Source organism: Bombyx mandarina, chromosome 01 (assembly GCF_030267445.1).
Source record: "Bombyx mandarina strain Sakado chromosome 01, ASM3026744v2".
NCBI classification, from domain to species: Eukaryota; Metazoa; Arthropoda; class Insecta; order Lepidoptera; family Bombycidae; genus Bombyx; species Bombyx mandarina.
Window position 1 is genome coordinate 10047374 of NC_143208.1, and position 27986 is coordinate 10075359.

A 27986-nucleotide genomic window follows, 5' to 3' on the forward strand; every position below is an offset into this window, starting at 1 on the left:
TCCATATTTTAATGTATTTTATATCCCAAATACGAATGCGAGTGTACCGCACCGCATATGTAAATGAATTTAACCGTAATTTAATCATCTTGAACATTACTCGTCGAACTCTTAAATTTAAATTACAATTGAATAATATATTTTATGCAACATTATGACAAAAGTGCTGCCGGTTGTATTATTTATAGCTAAAAAGAAAACGATACGTTAACTATTACGAAAACATTTTTCATGCCTTCGTAACTTTCATCCAATAATAATAATAATAAAATAATAATGGTCAGAGTAATGATAATGATAGCAATATATAATATTATTATTTATTATTATTACATATAACATCTTTATATATGTATTTTACATCTAACTTAACTATTGGGTACCATAATATTGCTCTACGCAGTTGATTTACATTCAAGATGTTAACTTTTATTTATTTATATACTCTGTTCACCAGATTCTAAATAGAATCTACGCAAATTTTCCTATTAAAATATTCCAACTAGCAAACAATTTTCATTAAAATACGCGATGGTTAATAATTACGAATTATAATTGTGGTATTTAATGAAATAATATATATTGCATTAGTCTATGTATAAGATATGTAAAAAGGATTAAATTGTGAGAATAACTGAAAAACACTACTAACAGGTAATCAATAACGATCTAGTCACCCATGAGACAACGATGCATTGGACATCATTGTAGTATAGTAACGATTTTACTCTAACAACTAGTATTGCTTGTCTCCCATGATATTTAATATAGAAAACAGATTTTTCATAATTATACAAATTATTGCAGCCAGTTCAAATTCAGGAACATTTCGATTTTAATACATTCATACGAAGATTTTAATAAAATAATCCAATAAAATGCAAACCAACTTAATGCGCTATCCAAAAAGAGCTTTTCGACAAAAGACGATTATGGAACTAATTTGTTAAGCAAATGATGAAAATTGACAAATATCTATATAAAGCATTCAAAAATATTATACAACTTTATTATCTAGCTTGTTATATTAAGCATTTTAATAATAATTATAATTATATAAATCAACCAGTTGCTAGTAGGATGATTTAGTAAAATATAACATAGTAGACATCGTATGTGGATGATCCCGAAGAGGGCGCGGGCGGCGTGGGTACAACAACCGCCTGCGAGATCCCTCGTCAGTCCTCGCTGCAAGAATCTTCGTTTTCCACTTCTGCCTTGATACTCATGAAGAACGATGTCAACGCCTTCATCATTACACCTAAAATCGACATATCCATTTTTTTTATTAAGGGAACTAAACACCTACATGTTTTTGTTACAAGAATATCACAACACTAATATGCCAGATTGGTTTCTTCAGGCTAACACAATTGTTACAAGATGTATATCTAAAAGTGTGGGACTACAAAACTCCTTACCCAGTAGAGCTTAACTATAACAGTTAATTTTTTTTTTCAATATGGTGGTGATTTTACTTTAATACTTAAATGTAATTTTTTTTAATACTTTTTCTAACACACATACCTTTGCCTTCTGGCTCTTTGTCAGATTCCCACCAAGCTATAAAACCATCTAAAGAGATGATGTATTGATCATGAAGATATTGGAAAATTTCTAATGATAGACCTAGAACGAAATATGCAAGTTTTAGACATGTTTTATTATTATAATTACTTTTTTATTTGTGCTTGTATTTATTTACCTTGGGGGTGCTCTAGTTTGTGTATAAGTTGTTGTATGCCAAATAAACAAATTGCTTCTCTAATTTGTTTGGTCTCTCCGAAGTCTTGAATGAGGCTAGCATATTTATTCATACGGTCTCGATTAAAATGTGGCACATCTCGTCTCTCTGGACCAAATAAGGCGTGCTCACAAATAGCTTGTATGAGAGACCGCATAAACCATTCTTCGTTGCATGATTTTCCAAATTTATCCTTTTGAAAATTTTTATACATTTCATTTTAAATAAAGAATATAAAACTTAAAACCAGACATGCTAGATTAACAAAAACTCTAAAACTAACTAACCTGTACCCATCCTTTTATACATTCACAACTTTCATCAGTATTCATAAGTTGCAGTAATTTATCTTGTGTCTGTGATGGTGATAAAATTTTCTTATTTTCTTCCTCACTAGACTTGACATCACCTTCAAGGAATTCGAAATGGTTATCTTCAATCCATTTTGAAACCTGTTCATAAGATCTGGTTAGTGACTATTCAATTTATATTAATTAATTTCACAAAAAAATGTGAATTTTACCTGATCCTCATTCATCCACTGTTCCAATTTCAAGTTGGACTCTTGCCATTTACTCTTGACAAATTTAGGTCCCATACTTTCTTTTAATTCTTTAATTATAGCTTTTAGTAATAAATGCCCATGATTTGATGATACTATTGTGTTACACAGTTTAAACAACTGCACAAATGTGATATGCTGAAAAGTACAATTGCAAACTAAGTTTAATATCTTGGTTCATTTTAGTTTAAAAGCTTCATTATCAGAAGTAGTTTGATTATTACCTTCTTTTCAATATGTGGCATTACAAATTTGCCTAAATTATTGTACAGCATGGGAATATCAATAAACAAATCTGGTGCACAATCAAATGTTTCTTTCATGCCTTCTAGTAAATTATCTGGTGAGACAGTATTTGTTGATACCAACAATTGTAGAATATTCACAATCATTTCTATCTCTTTTGCTGACCTGAAAACAATTCATTAGCACATTCGTTTTGGATAAAATTTACTATTACAAAAATATTTTCAATAACGTACCTGTCTAATGCTATATTGAATATTTCACTTATTACAGCAGCATGATTTTCAGGTTTGAACACATCTTTAAATTCCACAATCATTTCATCATAGTATGCATGTATGAGACAAAGATCAATCATAGACTTGACAGATCCTTTCTTGGCTTCGCTAATTGGCTCCTGCGGTACTGGAGCATTCAGAGGTTGCACATTTTCTGTAGGAGCAGGTGCAGGTGTTGTTGTAGCACTTGTACTACGAGTACCTGAACTAGAGCGACCAAGTCCCATTGAATCAGAGCGATTACCTGGGGATGCACCTGTTAATTTGAAAAAATTGTAATTACAAACCAATTTAGTTAAGAGTTATTCATAATTTGTTATGTATTAACTTACTAAATTCAGGTCTTGAATTAAATGTGGATCGCTCAATAGATGCTCCTTTAGAATGATAAGTAGGTGTTAGGTCTTGAGTACCTTGAAAAATGACAGAATATTAATTTAGAATACATTGATTGATCTTATTTATAAAATTTAATGTGACAACAGTTTAATTACCTCTGAGCGAGGTTGGTTCAGTCGACACATTCTCTAAAATGCTGTACATGTTTTTAGTCAAGCTTATCATTGAATTACTACTACCAGCCGCCTGGGCGGTATTCTTTGTGCCCGAACCTTGGTTCCATCCAGAGTTGTGTGGAGCCAGCTTGATTGGCATACCCTGAAATTGTACGATTTAATTATTTTTCGTAATTTCACCTAATAGGGCATAATTTATAAATGTTTAATATAATAACTGTTTTTATAAATTTCATTATCAGCAAAGAAATAGATATTAAGTTAAAATTACTGGCTTAATAATTATTTTATTTCTTAACAAGCAGATTATTATCACATATTACAAAATGCTGCAAAATGTAGGCAATTTTAAACTCTAGTGAATAAAATTAAATCTGTATGGTTAGGTTTTATTTGCAAAAAAAAATAATAGAAAATTCGATATTATAAAAAAATATTAGTATTAGTATCATAAAAAAATATTTCATTGAAATTATCATAAACTAATAATAATACTTGGTATATTAAAAAATTCAAGTGCAACCTTCTGTGACACGGCTTTTAGTTTTGAAGTATCCACGGCAAAATTAGTTCTTGTCGTTTTCCAATTATTATCCATGTAAGGGTTAGTATTTTGTCTTCGATTGTCGCCGCCACGTTTTCCTCGCCCTCCATCGTCACGTCGAAAGCCTCCCATGGGATTAGCATTCATCAGCTAAAAAATAAAAAATCTATATATGCTCTTATTTATTGAACATGAATATGAATGGATCTTAACCCAACCTCAATATGACGTTGTTGTTGCTCGGCTTCTTTCTGGATCTGGTCCATCATTTTAGGCTGAGTATCTATTACGCTTTTTGTGACCCATTTCCTTTTTCGAAGTTCAATAACGTCTTGAATCATAAATCTGTAAAATAATTTAATTTAATTTGCAGCCTTCAAACTGCATAGTCAATTATATTGAGGTCATTTTAAAAGCACTACTTACCTTACACGACTACTAATTTTGTTAGATCTACGATCGACAATATCTTGCATTTTCTTGAAAATGGGATCTAAATGATCCTGTGGCTCATTTTCAATTTGTTCACCAATGGTTGTGAGCAATTTGCAAAGACACTCCAATTTCTCTTCCTCCAATATATCAATCAAATAATTCATACAATATTCCATAATCTTTACAGTCAACATCTTTAATTTGTACAATTCACCTAAAACAAGTAAAAATACCACAAGGTAAAGTCATCAGTTATCTCCAATAAACTTCATAACAATACAGATATTAATTCTAATTATTATTGCATTTAAATGTTGAGAGTTTTATTTTTGTCCTACAATGCCAATTGCTCAATTATTTACATATTTTCATCATTACATACCAATAAATCGTACATTTCCTACAGATCTCATCCTAATACGCCTATGCTCTTCTTGTATCATTGCTTGTATTTCCTTTTTCTTAGACTAAAAATAATAATAATAATGATAATTAATATTAGCATAAGTAGATAGCCTTAACATAAATTGATAAATACATACAGGATCAGAGCATTCTGTCATTTCTTTCTCCAGTTTCATTACTTGTTCATTACTCTTATCGGTTTGAAACTGATTTTGGCATTTATTAATAATGAGAGCTCTGAAATTGACACATTCATCAGGTCTCGTTGGGTTGTCAGCAGGAACCTGTAATTTGTTTCTCATTAGTATTAAATGGATTAGACCTTAACAAAAAAAAATTTCGCTCTCTTACCTTCAGTTTGGACAGCTTATGGCACATGGCAGCATAAGCTTTGGAAAAATTAGGCTCTTCAATTGCTTTTTCAAATACCAAATCAATAACTCCTTCGAGTCGTTTTTGGTTGTTAATATCAAGAGCTTTCACTTTATCCAGTAAAGTGTCGAATTTCTGGGGTGTTAACTTATTCAAAATCCCTCGGAATTTCTTATATAGTTCCTAAAATTATATAGTGAATTATTATTTATAAGGGTTAATTAGTTTTATGTAAGAGAATAAAACATATAATTTCATTATATGAGTTAAAATAAACTCAAGGAGGAAGTTATTGTATTACTGGATAAGCTATTTATTATATGATTAGTGGCTTGTGAATATCCTAAAAGTTTCATGTGAATGCAATTTTTTGGCACATATCTTCTTTAGTCAGCCAAGACATTTTTATGCGTGACAATTGCAAATGTTACTGAGATGTCAATACTAAAAGTAATTAAACAAGTAGCATGCATAAATGGTATTTTACAGGCAATGTTTTAATTTTTTTTTAAACATGACAGATATACTTACATAGAGCTCTACAATATACTTACATAGAGCTTTACAGGTCAATAAACATAATAAGAATTTTCATAAAACATTTAGCAACCCATTTTTGGTTATGCTTATGGCATTGTAGATTATGTTTGTACATATTTAAATATATTTGTATAACTTTTATTTTAATATTAAAATAATACAACATGAAAAGGGGGGGGTGTGTGGGTTGAGTTATGTTAAGTTATTTTGATTTGACTTTTTGTTAATAAAAGATAAACTTATAAAAACATGAAAAGGACACTTATTTTTTTTAGACAATACTGCAAAACATTAGTGCCAATTTTGACCACATGTAAAAGGAGTATTATCTGGTTTATCTCAGAAAGGTGACAGTGACAAAAAATAGTATTACATTCATATAATAAAGAAACTAGGGAACATCGGCACCAAGTGTCTTACGGGCCAACAAGTTACCAACTTCTCAATAGAAAGGCTGTTCTCAAAAGTGGGTTTGGGCTGATAATGTTCAACTGTAGGTGTGCTAATATTGTTTAAAATTATAATTCCTCAAAGATTACATTCAAAAGTACTCAAATTGTAAATACACTATGGTATAATACTAATAAAAGAATCAATAACAACCCTGCCATAATAAAAGTTAACCTTAAAAACGTCAACCTGTCAAAGTTTGGAATATCATTGAAACAACCTTGCTAAACCTTGTAATGGACCAAATTATAACAAGAATTAGATAGAAGAGCGCCTCAAGATCTACTGTATATTAATAAAATTGGACATGTCACTAAAATTATGCACACAATGCTTATGAATTTTTCAAAATCCCTGTTCAAAGTAGGAGTGGATGATATAAATCGTATATAGATTCAATATCTATATATCGCAGCAATATCGTTGAATCCGATATCGCCCCGCACGAAATCTATATATCGATATCAGCCGATACACGATATTGCTCGATGTGATGCGCATCGGCATATCGTACCGATTCGTGAATCGAAATCTATATTTCGATATCAGCCGATACACGATATTGCTCGATGTGATGCGCATCGGCATATCGTACCGATTCGTGAATATCAGCAATATTCGTTTGGTTCGTATCAAATCGGCCAGAGTGAGTGAGTGCACGATAGGGATATCATATTGTGATGAATGAAACAGAAACAGGCATTATCCAAACAATTGTAAACCTTATATTTAAGTCCATATGTCTGTAGATTATTCTTAGCGTGTCAGCAGGATACAATTTAGGAAAGAAGTTTCAACTTTCGACCCTAACTTGAATGCAGTATAGCCTATTTGCATCGTTGAATTTAATTTCACACGCTTTGACCTTGAACTAGAATTTTTGGACAAGTGTTTATAAATACTTAAAAGTTTTTTGTGTTTCATTTTTAAAGTACACATTTTTCTATTTTTAGTTGAATCCAAATAATTGAGTTTATTTCTTGTGTTTGTAGTAAACTTTTGAAATCTACACTCTTTTGGTATATTTTGTAATTTTAAATTAAGACACAAAATACTAAAAACTGAAAATAATGTAGCCAGTCCTAAGCCTGGTAAAAGCATGAAGGAAAGTTTTTTTAATATTTTTATTTTCATGTTCTTTTTATTACTTTAAAATCATATTATAAATTGATATCAGAAAACCAACCGTATAACGTTGACTTAAATCTATATCTACTACGATATTATATCAGCGTATCGTTTCAAATCTGAAATATCATGAATCGAGAAAATCTACTAGCTTCCATCAATATATAGATTCAGAAAATATATAGATTCAATATCCGATATTGACACGCGGCAAAACCGATATTACCCACTCCTAGTTCAAAGTCCCAGTACAGACCACAGTATTTTATAAAAACACATTCATATGGTCACAGTGGAACTAGAATATTCAAAGTCAGCTATTAAAAACTTCATTTGATCATGTAGAAATGACAGTTTTTTCTTTAGATATAAGTAATAAAAAAAAGAAAACCTCGATTGAAGTTAGGATAATAAAATTAAGATAAGGTAATTGTTTAGTGCATTATTAAATTTCCATAATATGTGAATTGGTGACTATTTAATACCTGCGTTTTCACTTCTTCTTCATCTGCATTTTCTACTCTAACATATCTAGTAGGTCGCCAAGCAGAATCAGACTCATTTAATTTCACATCATCATTTAGACAAACATGAATAACAGGTTTGTGGGGATTGCTACCACTAGCTGTAGCAGGTAATTTCATGCTTCCACGTCCTATAAAAATGTTTCCTTCGTTAATTTGTATTTAGTTTCAACAAAGACTAAGCATTTAACGGAGGATACACACCAAGCGAATGAATACAAATAATTACATACTAGTGGATGTCGCATTTCGCCAATATATACAAAACATTTTTTTTTCGGGAGTTATGTGATTAAATCACACAGCATCATGATAAAAACATGAAAGTTATGTGTTTTCCCATATTCATCACTATTGTTTTCAATCTTATTATTACAAAATATATTTTAACATTAATTAGTTTGCTTTCAATTATTTTGAAAAGACATGCTGTAGAGCTCACCGCATCTAATGATCTTGACAATGTTTAACAAGCTCACTGTGAAAGTGGCTACTAAAACACATAAACATCACCATATTTGCCACAATCCACATCAGAACATGAGGTCAGTCTTAATGATATTGTATCACGGTTGTCCCAACCTTCAAATTAGAATACATGTCAGCTTTGCGGCATAGATAGAATAATATACCTACTATTGCTGTATGCTTAGAATACAATGACCAAGAAATACACAAATTGACTAATTTTAAAAGTAAAATTTTATTACATATTCTTTCTGGAAATCATTTGTGAAAATATTTAAGACGTGTTCTCTTTTAAAAATTCATAGCCTACAGATTTGAACCCAATTAGTTCCTCATTACTGGATACAAATACTGTAAGAGAACTGGTGCTATCCCTTAGATCAGACTACAAAAATTATGAATTCGCTACTGCTAAATTGTCCAAACGTATTGATTTTAATTTGTTTGTATTTGATTCTCTTCATTCGCTTAGTATGTATTCAGCATAATTATTTTAAATAACTTACCACTTGGTGTCATATTTCTACCTTCTCTCTTTATATCACGAGGAGTATTGCTTCTTGAGCCCAAGCCAGAACTCTTACCAAAGGGGAAGAAATTATCACTTGATGGTCTTGAAATATTAGCAAAAGGCAGGGGTTCCAACATTGGTGTAGTCTGTATAAAAACGTGTGTCATCAAGTTATGTGATAGTTTGCATTTGATGCCTTTTCATGAATACTCTGAAAATTACTTACTCGTATGACATTGCAAGCTTCCAACAACGGAGCCTCTGGTTTGTTTTTGGACAGTGGATCTTCCTTTATTTGTTTCAAAAAATCAATATCATAACATTTCTTTCCAGATTTATTCAGAGGAGACCATTGATCTAAAAATTAATGAATTAGTGGTCAATGCATTAATTAGTTTTCACTAAATTCATAATTAGTGAAGAGAATTACTAACCTTCACTATACTTGTATTTAGGAATAAATACAGGTTGTGCTGGTGGAGCCTCAATTTTCTCAGTTGTTGGTTTAGTTCCAGACTCCTCTTTCAAGGTGTCTTCTATATTAACTACTTTATCAGTCTCATCTTTACCATTTTCATAGGACTCTGATTCTTTGTTATTATTGGCCATTTTCTTTGATTTTTTGTTATTATTCTTTTGATTTTTCAAGGCTTTATCATTTTTATTCAGGTCTTCTTTAGTAGTTTCGCTTAAAGGTTCAGTAGTATTTCCATTAGCTTTGTCAGGATCTGTTAATAAAGTTAACATATTATTTAGATTACACATATCCTGCAATTTAATTATTGGCTAGATTAGCAGAAATAAAATTAATTTACATACCTGTAGGCTTACTATTAAGATTAATATCTTTCATTTTACAGTCAGATTGTTGTTGGACCCGTAAAACACTTGATATACTTTGGGTCAACTTTGTCTGAGCATCAAATGCACTGGATGTTTCTTTGTTATCAAGTTCAGAGCCTGGTATTTTAATAATATTTTCAAAACTTGATAAAGGCTCTTGAGTTATTTTAGGATTAGTATTATCAATGTGAGTCTTTGTTTTATTCGTTAACACCTCAGTTTTAGGTTCAACAACTGTAGTTTCAATTTCTTGGTTGATAATTTTATTAACAATTTCTATGTTTTTCGTTGATTCTTCACTTATAATTTTTTGACTAGTTGGAGGGTTGGTAGTATTTGTTAAACTATCAACTGAACTAATCACTGCAAAATGTGTTTTAATATCAATATTAGCAGTACTACTAGCACAACTTTGTTACTGTTTATAACAAATTTAGATTAAAATTACAATGACAATTTTTGCTAATAATAGGCATATTACAGCTTAGTAACCTAGTGGGATAAGGAGAAGACAACTTAGGAAATGAGTGGTATGGATCTTACTGGAACTTGTGGACACTTCAATCAAGGCTACAGTGCCTACTTATAATATGTCATATCACATTTGTAGAGCATTAGAATAGTAGAGAAAATTTTCAATTTACAACATAAAACATCTGGGGAAACACTATCTTGGTCTTTGTAAAACTTCAAAACATTTATCAATCACAAACAGTGTAAATATAATAAAATAAATAATCAATTAGATAGAATTATTTTTTATGTTACATATTATACAACAAAAATGTACTTTTTATTTACTTTGCCATTTTTGATTTCTATAAATTACAATTAGATAGATTTCTTGCTAAAAAGTCATAGTGAGTTTAAAAGACCACATGTTGATTTTTTTTAAATCTGTTACCTGTTAGTTTCTAATTTTATTAGTATCCATGGTGTGTTAGTGGTCAAACTTTAAATTATTTAGTTATACTGTTGCATTTGAATTTAAATTTGCTATTTCAAAAGTAGACATACGAAACCAACTTCTTTTAAAAAGCACGAAAGTGATCAAACAGGAATAAGCGATTACTTTCAATTCGTCTGACAAAATGGAGGTTACTTGTAAATCAAAGTTAAATGACACACATATGTATACTAATACGAAAGCTGTCAATATTACGTGGTCGTTATTGAGGCGGTGGATACAGGATCAAGTATCGAAAATAACGCCGAAAGCTAATGTATATGATAATAAGTTCACGTCTATTTTATTTTGAGTAGTTTAGACATGCAAAATATGAAAACGTTAAATAAAATGGCAGAAAGCTTTTGCAGTTGATTTCGCATATCTCGCATATCACTTTTAAAGAAGCAAGTACCTATTCTAAAAATAGAGACGTGAGGTATTTCCACGTGGGAGTTTCTTGCACTGTACCTGAATATCAGACTTCGCTATGTGGCACTGACAGTTAAATTATATCACAGCTCCTAGATCCTTAAATCATTTACTAAAACTTCACTGAATTAGGATACGTAACGATAACGTAGCAATATGGTAAATGAAAGTATCCAAAAGGTCACTCAAGGATCTAGAATGTCTGACTTTTAACACTCTTAACACTTGTAGTATATTTTTTTTTAGTACTTAGTTTGAAATGTTACTCAAAATGTTAAATTAACCCGAATAAGTTGGCCGAAGATTGATTTACTTATGTTTTAAAATTTATAAAAGGCAGCCATACTCAACGTGACTGTGAAGTAAAGGCCGCCATATTGAATTGCTTCAATTTGCTTCCATGCGGCAAAAGAATTATGCAGCTAGTGCTGTGCGCAAGTTCGTAGGAATCGATTCAGCTCGAAACCACGTGATGATCGAATAAGTAGATAATTTTAATAAATTTACTTATGCCGAGTCTAAATAGTTTAGATTGTTTCGCAATTAATTGAACATATTAATATTCATAATAAAGTCCGCTTTTTTAACCACACGCTGGGATCGCCTTTTCTGAAGTTATAGTTAGCCAACGTTTCAATATCTTGTAATACAAACTAAATTATGTTTTTACTGTTTTGACGATCTGAGTATTCGTAAAAATAAATCAATAAATCTATTTACATATTTCGTTTTTAAACAGTATTTATAGTTCTTAATCGATTTACGAACTTCTTAAAATCTCTACTAATTTAATAAGATTGTGAACCAATCAATTAACTATGTATGAACTGACATTCACTGCTAATGTAAAACGCTAGATAGAAAGTAAAAAGTTTAGATGAGGTATTAATTCTCAGTTTCATTAAATTAATATTTAATGTTTTATTGACATGAAGTGATTATAAAGTGTGAAGATTTAAACTCGATAGCTAAAATCAATCGCACAGACGTCGATGGTTTAATCGATAACTCAGATTAAATCAAGTATCAATCACTACAGTTGGTTGAAACCTTGATATGACATCTGACAACAACTGTCAGTATGACATTTCGTCTATTGTTGTTCGGTCTTTCCTCTGTAGCCATAGTAGAACACCTATGATTTCAAACTTAAATGTCTTCTAATTTTAGTTGTTATGACTCTAAGATCAAATAGTTGTTAGTGATAGACTATTGATAGATAATTTTGATCAAATTTCACCACATTACATAACGCTTATTTTAATGATCAATCTTGAAATATTATGTACTATTAGTTTGTAGATATTTTTTAGGAGATAGCTAAATTGTTATTTATTCTATTAACCCATTCAAAAAGGAGATTAATAATTGTTCAATTATATCAAGCTTTCGCAATCGCTTTAGTAGCAATAAATTTAAATGCATGTTTTTTCCCCAACCTATTAACAGGTAGCCTAAGATGCTATTAAGTACCTAGTATGTATGTAGCCAGTCATATATTTTAGTATGTTATCTCTTATATAAGTGTTAAATTGATGTGATTCATGATTTTTGTACTAAAAGGGTAAAATGAAAAATAAGAGTTTCACAACCGGCAAGTATGTTACCTCAAATAACCATAGAGTACTTGGAAACTAATAGCATTTCACTTTGTGTGTACTTTTAATTTTATCTTCATAAATAATATAAATTATCATTATTTTACATAACTCTACAGAAAGATTAAATATTTTGTGTCACATTAATTCATTACTGTGGTTAAATTTAATGTGTCTATCAATAGCAAGATCTGTCTACCTACTATCTCTACTAATCTCCAACATACTACAACATAATACACTATTTTGGAAATTAACTACTGTATCAATCAATTACTGAACACTAATATCACAGTTCCACTGCCTCTATTTCCCAACATTATCTACAATCAGATTAAAACTTAATTTAAAGTGTTAGCATACTGGATCATACCCCTCCCCCATAATAAATATTTTTTGTTTGACATATTTTTAGGTGCTTTTATAGAGCGCCCATAAGCTAAGCAAACTTTACAGCTACAAAATTCAAGTCTAGGCTCAGGTGTAAAGTTTTAGATCTTATATTTTAGGGGTTCAGCAAACAATTGCTTAACAGTTTGACTATTATGATCTTGTTTTTTTGTAATTTTTTTTGGGATTTATTACTCGTATTTTTTTCTTAAGCAGTTGAGACTATTTTGAGCATCATTAGTAGCATACCTGGTTTGAAACCTTTTCACCTATCATTTGTTAATTCGACTACTATTTTATTCTATTGTAAGCGACATGAGGAATAATGAATGTTAAAAGAATAAAACTTTACAATCTATAGTAGTATATAATAATATGTACTCACCTAAAGATGCAGGGCCATTAGATCTAACGGTTGTGAACGAAGTTTCTTTTTCTAAATTAGTTGTGTCGTATTCAATTCTTTCTTGTTCTTCAGATTTCAATCGTTCTTTAGTTTCTCGTATTATTTGATTTTGTGGAGTATTTAAATAGGAGGGACACATTCCTTGTGTATTTGTAGGAGTAACAATAGTCTGAGAATGCGCTGGGACGGTTACAGGCGTGAGTATTGACATTACAGGAGCAACTGCTTGAACAGGCGCATTATGGTGGACTCCCATTATGTTGTTTGTAAAGGAAGACACCGGTTGCAATAAACTAGTATTCGCAGCTGAATTCATGCTATTTACACTAATATTATTAGACGATTTATCAAAATCTTCAATTTGAGGCACGTTTTTGCTTTTGTGTTGCTTAAGAGGTATATTTTCATTAGTATCTAAAACTATAGATTGATCACTATTCTTTTGAAGTTGCTTAACATTCATAGGCATTTTAGGCACTATAACAGGACTGTCTGATATTGCTGATACAATTGGCGTTTCGCTAGTTTCAACAGCAACATCAGGTCCCAAAATTTTACTCTCATTTATAGAATATATTTCAGACTTATTATTACCACTATTAGTATAATTTATTGCATTTGATTGAGATAGAACGTTACTCATGGAAGATATTGGCAATTCGACATTCTTTGTCACGTTCGTTTTCGTTACACTATCACTAGGTTGTTTAGCGACTTCATAAACTCTTCTATTAAATTCCTCAGCAAAATTAGGCGTTGGTTCCTAGGTTGGAAACATTTCGTTAATTATCAAGGACTATGAAATATTACAAGATAATGTAGATTTTCATTCTTCTACTTACGGGTTGCGGTGTTTGCCTATCATTTGTGTCATTAACATAATTATCGTTAGAACAAATTTCGGTTAGTATATTGTGACCTGAAACGAACAATATTAATACTAATATTAAACAGGCTGATTTTTAACTGTGCCTAAAACTGTCCATTACTTACGTGTAACAGGGTGAATGATTGCAAGCCTGCGACTGTGTTTCTGAGTATTCGCTCGTGTACCTAGAAGAATATACACCAAATTTTAGGGACAACACTAATAAATGTCAACATAACTGGCTGTTTCTTTTTATTACGTTGCTGGGGGAACAAGCTCACAGCCCTCCTAATGTAAAGCAGTCACTGGAGCCCATAGGCATCACAAAGTGAATGCTGCCACCCACCTCAAGATTTGAGATCAAGGTCTCAATGGTATCTTTCAACCAAGAATGTATGATTACTTGGTTGGTGGTACTTACTCGCGCAGGCTTACGATGTACCAAACACCACAGAGACTATGCGCAAACGCAAAGAAGAAGACTTCTTCGCGTTTATATGACATTGAAAAGTCATATTGCTTTGCCATTACCGGTTTGAATACCTGAGGGTTTATAGATCATCTCATGTAAATAGCTCAATATTTACCAGACATTGCAGGATGGATGTGTGTTGGAGGTTGCTGCAACGGAAGAGTTGGTGTCGGGGCTGTAACCACTGATGAAGTACACTGAGCTCCCACTAATGTCGTAGGGTTGTTTCTACTTGGAGGATTTGACTGAGCATTTTGACTTGGTAGTTGGGGACTGTTGGGTGTGTAGTAATCTGTTGAAAATAAACATATAAATTTACGATAGTAGTGCCAAGAACTGGAAAACGAGAACACAAAGGCTAACTTAAAACACTAGGAAAATTAACTTGCTCTTTATTCCTATTATAAGCGACCATATTAATATTATACTTGCCTAAATGAGTTTGTTTGATTTTGACAGTTACAGTTACAGTTGACAGACACAGGTCTTAACGTTTCAACCGAAAATTGTTTTTGTAGTGTTTATTTTTCATTGTCAGGGGACCCTATGTGTGGACCTTTCATGTTGATTAAGAATTCTCAAAGAATTAATTATAGCGCATCAGCGCTAGTATCTTTTGAGTTTTAAAACTTTCATTATTGACATTATCATGACAAAACAGAAAATTTAACAAATTTAATCTAAACCTTGAGGTGTCAGTGTTTGAAGTTGAATTTCGATCATGTGGCGAACGCTCTTTTTTTTTAATAAAAAAAATTGTACAATAACACTGAACCTAATAAACATACATTAGTAGTTTTTAAACGCTATTTTACTTGGTAATAAGATAAGCTTACAAGAATTATTATCGTTAATAATGCCTCGCATTGAATGAATACTTACATTGTGGTGTATGACCGGGTGGTGTGTTGTACCCCGGAATGTAACCAACGTATGGATAATATCTGTGTGAGGATAAAGAACTGTTTTACACAAGCATTTTATGATTAAGAACAAAATAATTTTAAATGTTCAGAAGTCATTTATATTGCATCATATAACAATAAACAAAAGCGAAATATGTTTTTGGTTCAAGTGTTTAAAATTTGTTTAGTACACTTTAAAAAAATATTTAACTATCCCGTTTTTTATATATACATTTAATATGCTACCATTAAATAATGATGTATGATCAAATTGATTATATAATTAATTTGTATTCAACTAACATGCTTGTTGAATTTCACACATTTCTGAGTAATCGGACACTTCACAATTGAAAAATGAGACAATGTAATAGCTGAATAGCATTATTTAAAAGTAACATTTTATGTATTATAATAAAACTTGAACTGCGGCTTTATTAAATCAATTGAGTTATTTTTTCTTTAACATGCAAAGAAGTATTTCTCATTACACACCGATGTAAAATAATATTGCACGTATTTCCAATAATTGATCAAAATATGGACTGTGAATATTTTTTTAAATGTAATTAAAGTTAACACAAGTTTTGCACTCAACGCATTAATTGTCTCGGTTATCTCTGCGCTGAATACGACTTGGTTGCAATCGGCAATTACACATTCTGATATATTTATTGTCAGACAATGTCACATTACAAGATATCGGAATTATCTACGTTCATAAGTAAAATGTAAGGGGAGGTACATTGTGTGTGCTCATCTTATTTAAATTCATATTAATGTAACATGCTGTAATAGCTTTATTTATCGTTATTTATTATTGAATTGATTAATACGAAATTATCCATGTAATTCTGGTAATATTATATTAGTAAAGCCTGATTGTTTCGAAATACCACAAATATGAAATACTTGTTGAAGATATGTTCATCATAATGAACTTACGGAGCACTCGATCTTGGTTGTTGAAAACTCTGGATGTTAATAGGGGGTTGAAACATTAAGGGATAGACAACAGGCCCTGTAGTCGCTGTAGCACCAGGTATATATGGAGGCTGCTGTTGCTGTTGTTGTTGCTGCTGCTGCTGCTGTTGTTGTTGTTGTTGTTGTTGTTGCTGTTGTTGTTGTTGCCTGCAATAGTGATAACAAAATTATTTAATCTATATATAAATGAATTGCTGTTCGTTAGTTTCACTAAAACTCGAGAACGGCTGGACCGATTTGGCTAATTTTGGTCTTGAATTATTCGTGGAAGTCCAGAGAAGATTTAAAGGGTGAAGAAATATGAAAATGTTCGGAATTATACAAAAAGAAACAATTTTATTTTTCCTTTGATGTGTCCCCCGTCGGACGGATTCCTTTGTTTTTTTTAAGTTTATTTTATACAAAAGTTTAGGTCTTTTGTTTGTAGATTTAGACACTACGAAGTCTGCCGGGTCAACTAGTATATTATCATTATTTATACATTTATATACTGCATAAATGATTAAACAAACTCACGGGACACCTGGTAATTATATTATTATGGTAAGCCAAGCCCATTTTTTATAAAAAAAAATTTATTTTTGTTTTTGATAAGCAATCTATGTATCTGTACCTAAGTAGCCAGACAAAACCAGTTGAGCACCATATTTTCCTTTCTTATTTTTGGGTTAACAAGCTTTTACATTTTTTTACAAACATTTGTAACACCGAAAACACAGGCGGGTCAATCTCCAGTATTTTTAATTACATCTATTGGAAATAATCGACATTACAAATAAGAAAGAAAAAGTAACACATAAAGTGAATTACAGTTTTTAGGTGTTTGTGATTATGATCGAATAAAGATCATAGGGGCGAATACTAGTAAAAATAAAAAGAATATAACCTGTTTTCAAAGCGATAACATCATGTTTGTATGTAATAAAATTTATATTTATAAAATACATAAAAGTATATATATATAAAGTATTATCACTTCACCTCGGATGTGTCGAAGATCTCGTAGTTTGTGGTTGTTGCTGTTGCTGTCTGTATGGAAAGTTTCCATATTGGGATGCCCTTGAATTAGCAGAACTCTGATTTTGGGATGGGTAGTTGTGACCCGCCTTAAAACAGATAAATGTATATTTCATAATATGTATTGGGATTTTGGGATTATTTAAATTTTTTCATAGCGATAAAATGTATTTTCTAACCATAGTTGTTTTCGATATGTCCTGCTGGGGTGTCGGTGGTGCCGATGGCTGAGGCGTAGGCTGGACTCTTAATGTAGGTTGTGCCGATGTTTGCGCCACGCCGGTTGTATTCGGTATATACTGAGTACCAGCGGCGCCTGTGGGGTGATAACATTCTACCGGCCCTGCAATCGGTAAATTAACAATTAAAAACAAATTTGATCTATTATTTATTTTATAAATATAAAAATTTTGACTTTACACAAATACACTCACTATGTGGTGTTGAAGCCCGTGGATAACTGCGTTAGCGCTAAGGAAATTACAGCGTGTTTGGTCATACAATGCACATATATACATATATATTATATTGCAAACAATCAGCACCTGGACATGAAGTCAATGCAATAAAAAGGTAATGGAAATGCGCAAAATAAAGGTTTGATAACATTCAGTTACATTTAAAAATTGACTTACGCGTTTGTGTCACCACTCTGTAATGATGTGAGGGCAGTTGACAATTAGAGCTTGAGTATCGTGATGATGACTGTTCGTGCTTATGAGAGTTACCATTTGTATGCTGCGGTATATATTGCACCAAAACGTTATTCAGATTCGGTAAATTTATTTGATTTATATTGATATGTGGAGTAACCGTCGTTTGCGGTATGCTAAAAGACGATTGTAAGTTTTGCGTTACATCAATTGGGCCATGCTGCGAATGATTTCCCTGATTCATACATCCATGCTGCAATGAATTCAGAGAACTGTCTGATCCTCTCAGTGCCACCATTTTAATTTCATTATACAAGTTTTTTAAAACTTGAACAAGCCAAATGTTAAACCACTCCCAAAACAATGGAGACAAAATCATTTCAGTGCATAAGGTTACCGAAATTACACTATCACACTATAATATATAGGAACTATTATTGCTTCTTTATTGCATTCGTTAATGGTGTGGACAATAGGCCTTGTTACATCGAACTAGTAAAATAAAATTTTGAACACTAATAAAAATACAATAATCAATCACTTTACACAATTCATTGTTCAGCTATAATGAAAATCACAAAAACAAATACTGTTTTAAGATTTGTAGACCGCATTCACGATTTAAATAGTAATATAATGCAGCTTAAACAGAAAATCGATACGGAAACGGCGCGGCTTCATACTAGCTACATCGAACTACCGTCGCGTTTAAATTACTCCGACGAAACACTTTCACAATGCACAAACGATTCTTTTAACTTTGTATCTACTTTAACCACGGTTTATACATAAATTCATAATATATTTTCTGTCAGGCTTTGAGTAAATCGTACTCGGCGAGATCAGTTTATCGAATACTTTGTTACACGCAAGGACGGAGGGGACAATGCGTGAAAGAGATGAAGACATATACAAGTGAGCTGCCAGAATTTTGGGGCGTTACCGGACATCGTTTTTCCCCCTCACACGAAGATGGAAACGATGGAAACTGCGCACATACATTGCTTACAGCGTAACGCGCAAGACATTTCTTTATGTAATTTAGAACAAACAAAAATTATTGCGATTTATAGTACTACGTATAAACGGAATGACGGGGTTATGAAAATGAGCACGAGTCAAGTAACATTGCGTTTTTGCAAACTTATGCAATTTTTGGTAAATAGATATGACAATGAAATATAATGCAGACTTGCTACTGCAATAAATTAAATCGCAATTTTAATAAAGTAAAATCTAATAACGGTTCACGACTACAGAGAAGTATTTTAAGTAGGTAGGTAACTAAAAATATTACAATAACCCTTTTTCATGACTACTAAAATTTCATTGTATCCTATTTTCCATTCAAATCTGTTTTAATGTATGAGCAACTATGAGTAATTAAAGATTATAAAATATACATAATCTCTTTCTGCCGAAAAGTTAAAGTTATTTGCTTATGTTAAAGTTTATTTATCTGCGTACAGATATATATCGGACGAGCTGTCTCCATATTTAAGGTTAAAAGTGTTTGTTGATAGACGTTTATTTATAATGGAAATGAATATTATGTTACTTTATATAGTTGTAGTATATATATTCTATATCTTAGTTGACTTTACGAAAACCAGATCTGTGCTTTTTTCAAAGAGGAAGTTGATCCGAATCTGCTCCCCACATTTACGCAGGCACATCATTCCCGATATCACCTTCTTCGTCCAATCTATATCCTGACTAATTTCGTACTCACCCATACATCATGGTAAAGCTGAAAAGGCTTCGCTTCGGGCAGCCAGCAGTCCCTCCATCCCAAAAAAAAACTAGTATAAACTAAACAAATACGGAGTCTCTACTACTTAATTTTATAACTATATATTTTTTCTACAACTACACCGAAAACTGAAATAGTTATTGTGCAATAGCAAATTCGGATCGATATTAGAAAAAGTTTTACAAAATAACAAAATGATAAATTTTCCTAACTAACTTATTGTGACTTTTGGTAACTGAGCAAGCACACAAAATTTAATTTAGTAAACTTATTGGTTGATTAAACGTAACAGTTAATATAATTGCAATATGTGGAAGCGCGTAATCTCTCACTAAATTAAAATATCTGCAGTTAAAAATATTTCTTACAGTAGTGGACTACTCAATAGACAGCTAATAAAAAAATTTAAAAAGTTGTTTAATAGTTGTAATATCTCCAACTCCCGTCGCCGCGCCGTAGGAAGATAAAATAAATATTTAGACTTGCAATAAATTTGATATTGAATTTTCATATTATAATTATGTTATGATGTCTTATAGCTAACTACTTTTTATTTTTAATTAATACTATGTTAAATAACATTAACATTTTTTTTCTCGCATTTTTACTGTCTTTCTTGCGTTTCGAACAGTTTTAATTACTACTCGTTACGTGAAAATCAAAGAAAACACTTATAGTGTTTAGATTGTTTTGTTTTTGATGTCGGGCTGCTTAATCAGATTATTTTAAATTACGCGGCCCACGATATTTTAAGTCTAATCTCATTCATGAGACAATTAACTTAAATGCACAAATTATTACATACATTTTTTTATTGCTTAGATCGTCGAGCGGGTGGTCGAGCTCACAGCCCACATGATGTTAAGTGGTTACTGGAGCCCATAATAGACATCTACAACGCCACCCACCTTGAGATATAAGTTGTAAGGTCTTAGTATAGTTACAAAGGCTGCCCCACCCTTCAAACTGAAACGCATTAATTACTGCTTCACGGCGGAAATAGGCAGGGCGATGGTACCTACCCGTACGGACTCACAAGAGGTTCTACCACCTTTAATTACGCAAATTATAATTTTGCGGGTTTGATTTTTATTACATGATGTTATTCCTTCACCGCGAAAGTCAATCGTGAACATTTGTTAAGTACATATTTCATTAGAAAATTTGGTACCCCGCCTGCGGGATTCGAACACCGTTCCATCGCTAGATACAAATGGACCGGACTTATTGGCATCAGCATAGGCGTCATTTAACACTGACTATTGAAGAAGAATGCTGTGGAGATAATCACAAAATTATAATACCTACTGACACATGCACAGCCCAAAATGGAAATGTGACCCTTGCGAACGCTGTACAGGACTACTCTACAAATAAGAACATTGAAATAAGACAAATGTGTGTGATTCGGTAGATGGTTCTATTGAAAGGAAGCTAAAGAATAGTGAAATTCAGTTACAAAGTGAATATGCCAAAGTAACAAAATTAGCACGCACCAAACCATTTCCATATGAAGTTAAGATACTTGATCACACTTTTATTAAAAATTATGAAACTAAAGATTTTCAAATCTACAGCTCGACAAGAACCATTCTCAGGCCGCCCATGCGTAACTGATATAAGAATGCTAAAATACGATTCCAACGGAACTATTTCGATTAAACTTCACTTTGTTGAGAATTTTATAGATTATAGTAATAGTTACATGTTAGTAATATCGATATTAGACCGTAAAATAGTTCACTCGTCTATGCAATAATTAAATGAACAAAACATTTAGGTTCTCTTTGACAAAGTGAAAGAACTGACCCATGAGCCTGAACATTGTAAGTAGTTCGAATCATATTATTCATATTAACCACTAGCTGAGCCCCGCGATAAATTAAGAAATGTGTTCTCGTCCAAAATCCCTCAGTGCCTGAAAACAATGGTGCATAACAAATGTGTGTTGCCAGTGATGACTTACGGTTCCGAGACGTGGTGCTTCACAAGGGATCTTTTTAGTAAGCTTAGTGTCGCGCAGCGAGCTATGGAGAGGGCTATACTTGGTATTTCTCTACGAGATCGAATCAGATATGAGGAGATCCGTAGAAAAACCAAAGTTGCTGACATAGCCCGTAGGATTAGCAATCTGAAGTGGCAGTCAGCAGATCACATAGCGCGAAGATCGGACGGCCGATAAAGCAGAAGGATCCTCGAGTGGAGACCACGTACGGCAAACACAGTGTGGGACTGCCACCTACCAGATGGACCGACGACCTGGTGAAAATTTCTGGGTCACGTTGGATGCAGGTGACAACGGACTGGCCGCACTGGACATCAGTTGGAGAGGCCTATGTTCACCAGTGGACAGCAGACAGGTTGAGATGATGATGATGAGCCCCGCGATTTTACCCGCGGTTATTATCTTACCGAGGGTGACGCCGCGGGGCGAAGCTAGTCTAAAAAAAGCTACTCCTTATATTATCAGCTACCTATCGGTGAGTCTTGTCAAAATTGGTCCAGCCGTTCCAGAGATTCGCCGGAACAAACAAACAGACAAAAATTGCAAAAAATGTTATTTTGGTGTGTGTACCGTATATAATAGGTTGGGGAAGAAGTCTTTTCGCATTATATGGACCGTTTATTTTGAAAGTGGTGTAAGTCCATTTCCTTTTGTTTCGAGAAAATTAAAGGTTACTATATTTGTCTATTTAAAAATACAGGAAAATCATATGAGGTCTGGCATTGTTTCTATTGTTTTATCAACATTTGTTTATATAAATTTGTTTTTGGCTAATTAGACTATGATAACAAATATCTATGTGCTGTAAATGGACTTACACCACTTTCAAAATTAGACAATTGTAAAAATCGGTTAATTTCAATTTTGAAAAATCAAATATCGCTTAAAATATACTTCATTTTAATATAATTTTGTTTACAAATACGCATAACAACACATAAAATTTTATTTTAGACGGCAATTACATTGTCATTACAAGATACTGATTACAAGAATTTACTTATTCTCTGCATGTGGTAGTGTTTCAAAATATGCATGATGCACCGGAGGTATATAGGGTAGTTAGCTGCTTCATGTCTTTATATTTTTCGTACGTAATAGGTCTGGCATTTTGGTACAAATGCTCCAGGGCGATTTTTCCAAATTTTAACGGTCTTCCAGGACGTAGAGGTGATAAATTGATAATTTTAAATTCGGAGTCCGTCGTCGTTGTTTTAAAAAAAATGGTATGGTGGTAATTGTGAGGAACCTCAACCAACATATTTGCAACCAACTGACCTGTTCCCCATTAGTATTTTTTATTATCTGTTTTTTAATTGCATTTTGGAGATTTTTTGTTGAAATGAAATTCTCCAGTTTCATTTCATATAAAATGAATTTATCCTGTTTCCTACATGCGCTATTACATTATAGTAATCTTGTGGTATAATCGTAATAAGACTGCGGATTTTTCTGCAAAAAGATGGCGCGGCGCTACTATTGTTCTTGTTGTTTTTTTAATTCGCCAAAATACGGGCAAAGATACGGAATCATACAGCCTTGTCGTATTTATTTTCTTCTCACAGGTTATGCGCTGTACATTTTCTAATACATTTCTTTAATTTTTTAATATCTATCTTTTAACTTACGAGTAGTAGAACACGGAGGGGAAACAATGCAAATAGTCCGCGGGTGAAACCGCGGGACACCGCTAGTATAAAATAAATGAAAAATAACAAAACACTGATCGGCATCCATCTGCTATGCCACCTACCTCTGTCAATTGGACTTACACCACTTTCATAATCGATAATTATGCAATTTAATTTACCGAACGATTTTAAGTTATACAAAACATGGGATTTTTTTGAGAAATTAAACACGTACTAATTATATATAAAAAAATTACATTAAATTATTAAGCATGAATTACGTGATAGTTCATTTTTCTCAAAAATGGAGACACACACACACACCACTTTCAAAATAAACGGTCCATATAGTATGTACTACCGACCCGCCCTCGCTTCGCTTCGGAAACATTAAATTTTATCATTGATAGGCGAAGCCCGCCACGTTGCGCGCGGTACGACAATGACTGCGGGTGACGCCGCGGGGCGAAGCTAGTCTAAAAAAAGTAGCCTAAGTTACTCCTTATATCATCAGCTACCTATTAGTGAAAGTCTCATCAAAATCGGTCCAGCCGTTCCAGAGATTAGCTGGAACAAACAGACAGACAGACACAAAAATTGTAAAAAATGTTATTTTGGTGTATGTAACGTATATTAAAAACCTTAAGAGATGCTTGGTTGTCACTAAGAATGTAGATAATTCTTTTGTATTTCCCAAAATTGCCAGCAGCACAAGCATTTATTGTATATATCACCTCTGGGAAGATTTAAAGAATATAAAGAATTACACAATAACAGAATAATAATTGCATTTGATGAAAATCTACTCTGTTTTAGAAAAAAACTGCATGTTTGATTACAACTGAATGCAACATATTATTAATATGTATACAACATATTATGTCTATTAAAAGATAAGCCTTTACTGAATGAAATTCAACCTTTGCAATAAAATTGTACCTTACTTTTTAAGAGCTAGCATATAATTCGTTAAACCATATATTTTCGCCAAGAGTACTGTTACAATAAAAAAAACACTAATTTTACATTTCAATTTGGAACCATTTTTATAGGACCATTCAGTTTTTATTTATTTATTGTCCTTGTATCCAGGAGACCGTACGGCCCACTGGAGGGTGAGTGGTTACCGTCGCCCATGGACTTCAGCTGCTTACTATTTTCCTATTACCGGCCAATCTAAATATGCTTCTCATATTAAAATGAACTGTGAATTGTGGAACTATTTGGAAGTTTTTAAACTATCTGCTTGGTATTCGTTAAATTATTTGTGTACCAGGCTATTGATAAAGATCTGATCATCAAAGAAATCCAGCATAACAGCTACAGATTGAGCTTTTTATCTGGAGAAATGGATGCAGTACCCATGACCTAAACCTATGACACATTTCAAAAGTTGTAAGAGGACTTGCATCTTATTAGAGACACACTGGTGGCTAATGGACAGTTTAAAAATGTACAGAGATACGTGTTACGCAGGTCATAAAACTAAGACTTATACTGAACTTTTTTTTAATTCATCAACATTTTAATATGCAGAATGACCTAAGCTTCTCAAGAATCTTCTAAATTATTGAGTAGGGTTTTCCTGTATTTGAGGTACTGGGATGAACCACCAAGCACTTTAACCCAGGATTTTTTTGTCCAGCCAGTAGGGATATAGCATAGGTATCAGTCAGCTTGAGTGATGGTTTAATGTTGTCTTAATGTGAAGGAGTGATGATATCTTAGTGGTAAAGTTACCCAGATGTAGTAAGGTAAGACATTTCTTGAGAAGGTGGATAAGCACTATAAAACCACAATGGTTCATAACCGAGAACAAGCCTTTCAGCAAGAATTAAGAGCAGGTCATAAAGCTCAATCTACACTAGGGTGGTTGAAATGAATGACACTGTCTTCATTAGAGCTTAAGATTGGTCATTATTTAATCTAGTTTTAGTTTGCTTGATAGTGATTTTAACTTTTAAAAAGTATGGCATGCTCAAAACGTAATGGTAATGTAGAGTTCCTCAAAATGCCATAAGATTAGCAATGGGAAATTTTGCTACTGAAAAAGTCCATGTTTCAGTTGAAATCAGTTCAGGCACAAAGTTAGGGATTTTTTTAAGGTCAATGAATATCACTTTGAATTGATATTCTTAACTTTAAAATGATAATATTTTAATGGTTTAACTAATGCATACAGCAGTAATGTATTTAATAAAATAATTTTTTTCCTCAATATACTATTTATAGCAAAACTAAGTAATAATACTTCCGTTTGTGCTAGTGTCCTCCTAATGGTTGAATCAATTTGGATGTGGTTTTCACTATTGTTTAAAGATAAGCAGCTTAGAAAAGCATGTTTCTTATATTTAGATGGAATAACAATAATGTTGTTGTAATTTTCATAAAGCATGCTCTTCTCAAACAAACTACACACAACTCATCACTAATAAGTAAACTATAATTTTGCTTTTAAAATTATTTTGTTATTGAATAAGTGTTAATAGTGTAATTTCTTCTTAGAACCATAAAATTTATGTAATATTGCCATTTAAAAAATAGTAACATAATAATCCACGCAAACATTTGCGGGGTATTATGTATTATGATTTATTACAGTTTCTACAATAAAGGTTTCAACTAAATTGTGGCTTGTTAAATTTTATACAAGTTGAGAATTCAATACCAGAATGTTCTTGCTATATTGTTCTATAGTTGTGTACATATTTAGTATGATATTCTCATGGCTATTATTGCATTAAAACATAACAGATTTACATACAATGTAATGTAATTATGTTTTATTATCTTGTCATTTTTGCATACTAATATATATTGAACATTAATTATCAATCAAAAAATGCATGATCCATTGATTTGACATGGTTTAAACAAATTCAAAATTACTAAATTTGGGCAATCAATTAATCAAAATAAATCTATTGATTCACCCATTAAACTGATTTGGTTGATATTCTTAACTCAATAAGCAGAATAATATGAATGAAGAATGCATTCTGAGCAGAAATAAAGCAATAAAAACAAAATTCATGATTAGAAAACCTCATGTTAGGTTTGGTCAAGGTTAATGTGTTCTTGTAAAATTTGCTGATTAAATTCACATTGTTCTTCAAGAAATGCCCAATTATTAATGGTGAAAATATTCAGTTTATTACTGAAATCCCAAAATATTATTTTGAAGGCATTTATTGTTATCAGTTGTTACAAGTTTATTAATAAATAAAAGTTCTATGAAGAGCGCATTTTTTGAAAACTCGCTTTGCATTTTGTTTGACATTTCTTTAAGTACTCTAAAATAAAAGTCATGGAATTCTTTCATGGCCATGTTCAAACATGAATTTGAAATTTCTGAATTTAAATGTGTTACAGCTTCTGTTTACTATTCAACATTGCAAATGATTTCAGTCTTCCTTCACAAGTAATAGCAAAACATTTTTAACCACAAAAACATCTTGAAACACATACAAAAAAGTGGTTTCGCACTAGTCAAACAAACTTTTTCAAAACTTTTGGGACAGTTCCCAATATGTATATACTTCGTAAAAAATAGTTAGGCAATGAGAAATATAAATAACTTACCAAAACAAAAAACGATTTTTGTAGTACAAAGTGACAAAATATTCGCAAATGCGGCACGACCAGATGCTGAAGTTTTTAGTATATTACGTAAATATAATCATAAAATGTAGTTTATTAAATTAATAAAAAGGATACGGCACGGGCCCGCGTTGGTTGGGCGCCAGCGGCACCTGATTCCCGTTTCCACTCATATTCTTGGTAGCATAGGTATCGGGACACGTATACCACTCAAGGTGGCACGTAAAATCGCCCTAACCGATTGTAGGACACATCCGGCACATAGGTATATGATTTTACTGATGTCAACTTGACAAGTCCCACTCTTTAATTGGTATCCTTCAAAAACAATGGTTTCTGTAAAAACATTGTAGTCTGCAAGTAATTTTTATGACGTATTTTCAGAGGGATGTTATTGGCATCGGTAGAAATACCCAGTCACTAAACAAACGACAGTACAAAATGGCGGGTCTTAACCAATAAACAAACGTGACTATCACTCAAACAACCCGAATAAACTATTTAATAATAACTTATGTTAACGAGTTTTTGTTAAATATTTATAACTTTAAACAACAATAAAAAATAATTTATAAATATACTCTCTTTTTAAATAAATCTAATACATTGCTTTTAGAATCTCAGAAATGTCATTTAGTTCGTTCACTTGATTGTAATGATGTAGGTAGGTACGTCTCAGTCTCATAGTCACTAGTGTCACGTTGCTTTTTTGTTTAAGGTCTCTAGATTCGAGTCTTTTAAGCCTATTTTCATGAACGATG

General features: G+C 32.2%; 1 protein-coding gene across 4 annotated transcripts; it reads right to left on the bottom strand.

The window, feature by feature from the left end:
* Positions 1-972: 972 nt before the first annotated feature.
* On the bottom strand, positions 973-27928 carry LOC114245154 (eukaryotic translation initiation factor 4 gamma 3). Of its 4 annotated transcripts, none has more exons than XM_028177197.2 (30): positions 27343-27928; positions 18018-18043; positions 17763-17926; positions 17548-17672; positions 16528-16713; positions 15560-15621; positions 14793-14969; positions 14331-14390; positions 14180-14256; positions 13317-14100; positions 9542-9928; positions 9157-9450; positions 8949-9079; positions 8718-8868; positions 7705-7874; positions 5081-5284; positions 4867-5013; positions 4707-4791; positions 4316-4538; positions 4108-4234; positions 3869-4039; positions 3325-3487; positions 3163-3243; positions 2789-3086; positions 2531-2717; positions 2268-2444; positions 2032-2196; positions 1706-1937; positions 1528-1629; positions 973-1261 (listed from the first exon to the last, which is right to left on the bottom strand). In XM_028177197.2, exons 1-30 carry the CDS (start codon positions 27396-27398, stop codon positions 1179-1181), a joined length of 5295 nt encoding a protein of 1764 aa, XP_028032998.2. In that variant the 5' UTR covers positions 27399-27928; the 3' UTR covers positions 973-1178. The 4 variants fall into 4 exon arrangements, with proteins under 4 accessions (XP_028032998.2, XP_089585762.1, XP_028032997.2 ...); XM_089729636.1 differs by having other exon boundaries at positions 7705-7889; XM_028177196.2 differs by lacking the exons at positions 18018-18043; positions 27343-27928 and adding an exon at positions 18219-18988.
* Positions 27929-27986: the final 58 nt, after the last annotated feature.

Bases quoted from the DNA above. Each gene is read 5' to 3' on its own strand.
- LOC114245154 (XM_089729630.1), bottom strand. From the start codon at position 18,615: ATGATTTTGTCTCCATTGTTTTGGGAGTGGTTTAACATTTGGCTTGTT. The intron at 1,630-1,705 runs GTAAATAAATAC...ATTTCGTTCTAG, and splicing joins CAAACTAGAGCACCCCCAAG to GTCTATCATTAGAAATTTTC. The intron at 1,262-1,527 runs GTATGTGTGTTA...TGTCGATTTTAG, and splicing joins CAAAGAGCCAGAAGGCAAAG to GTGTAATGATGAAGGCGTTG.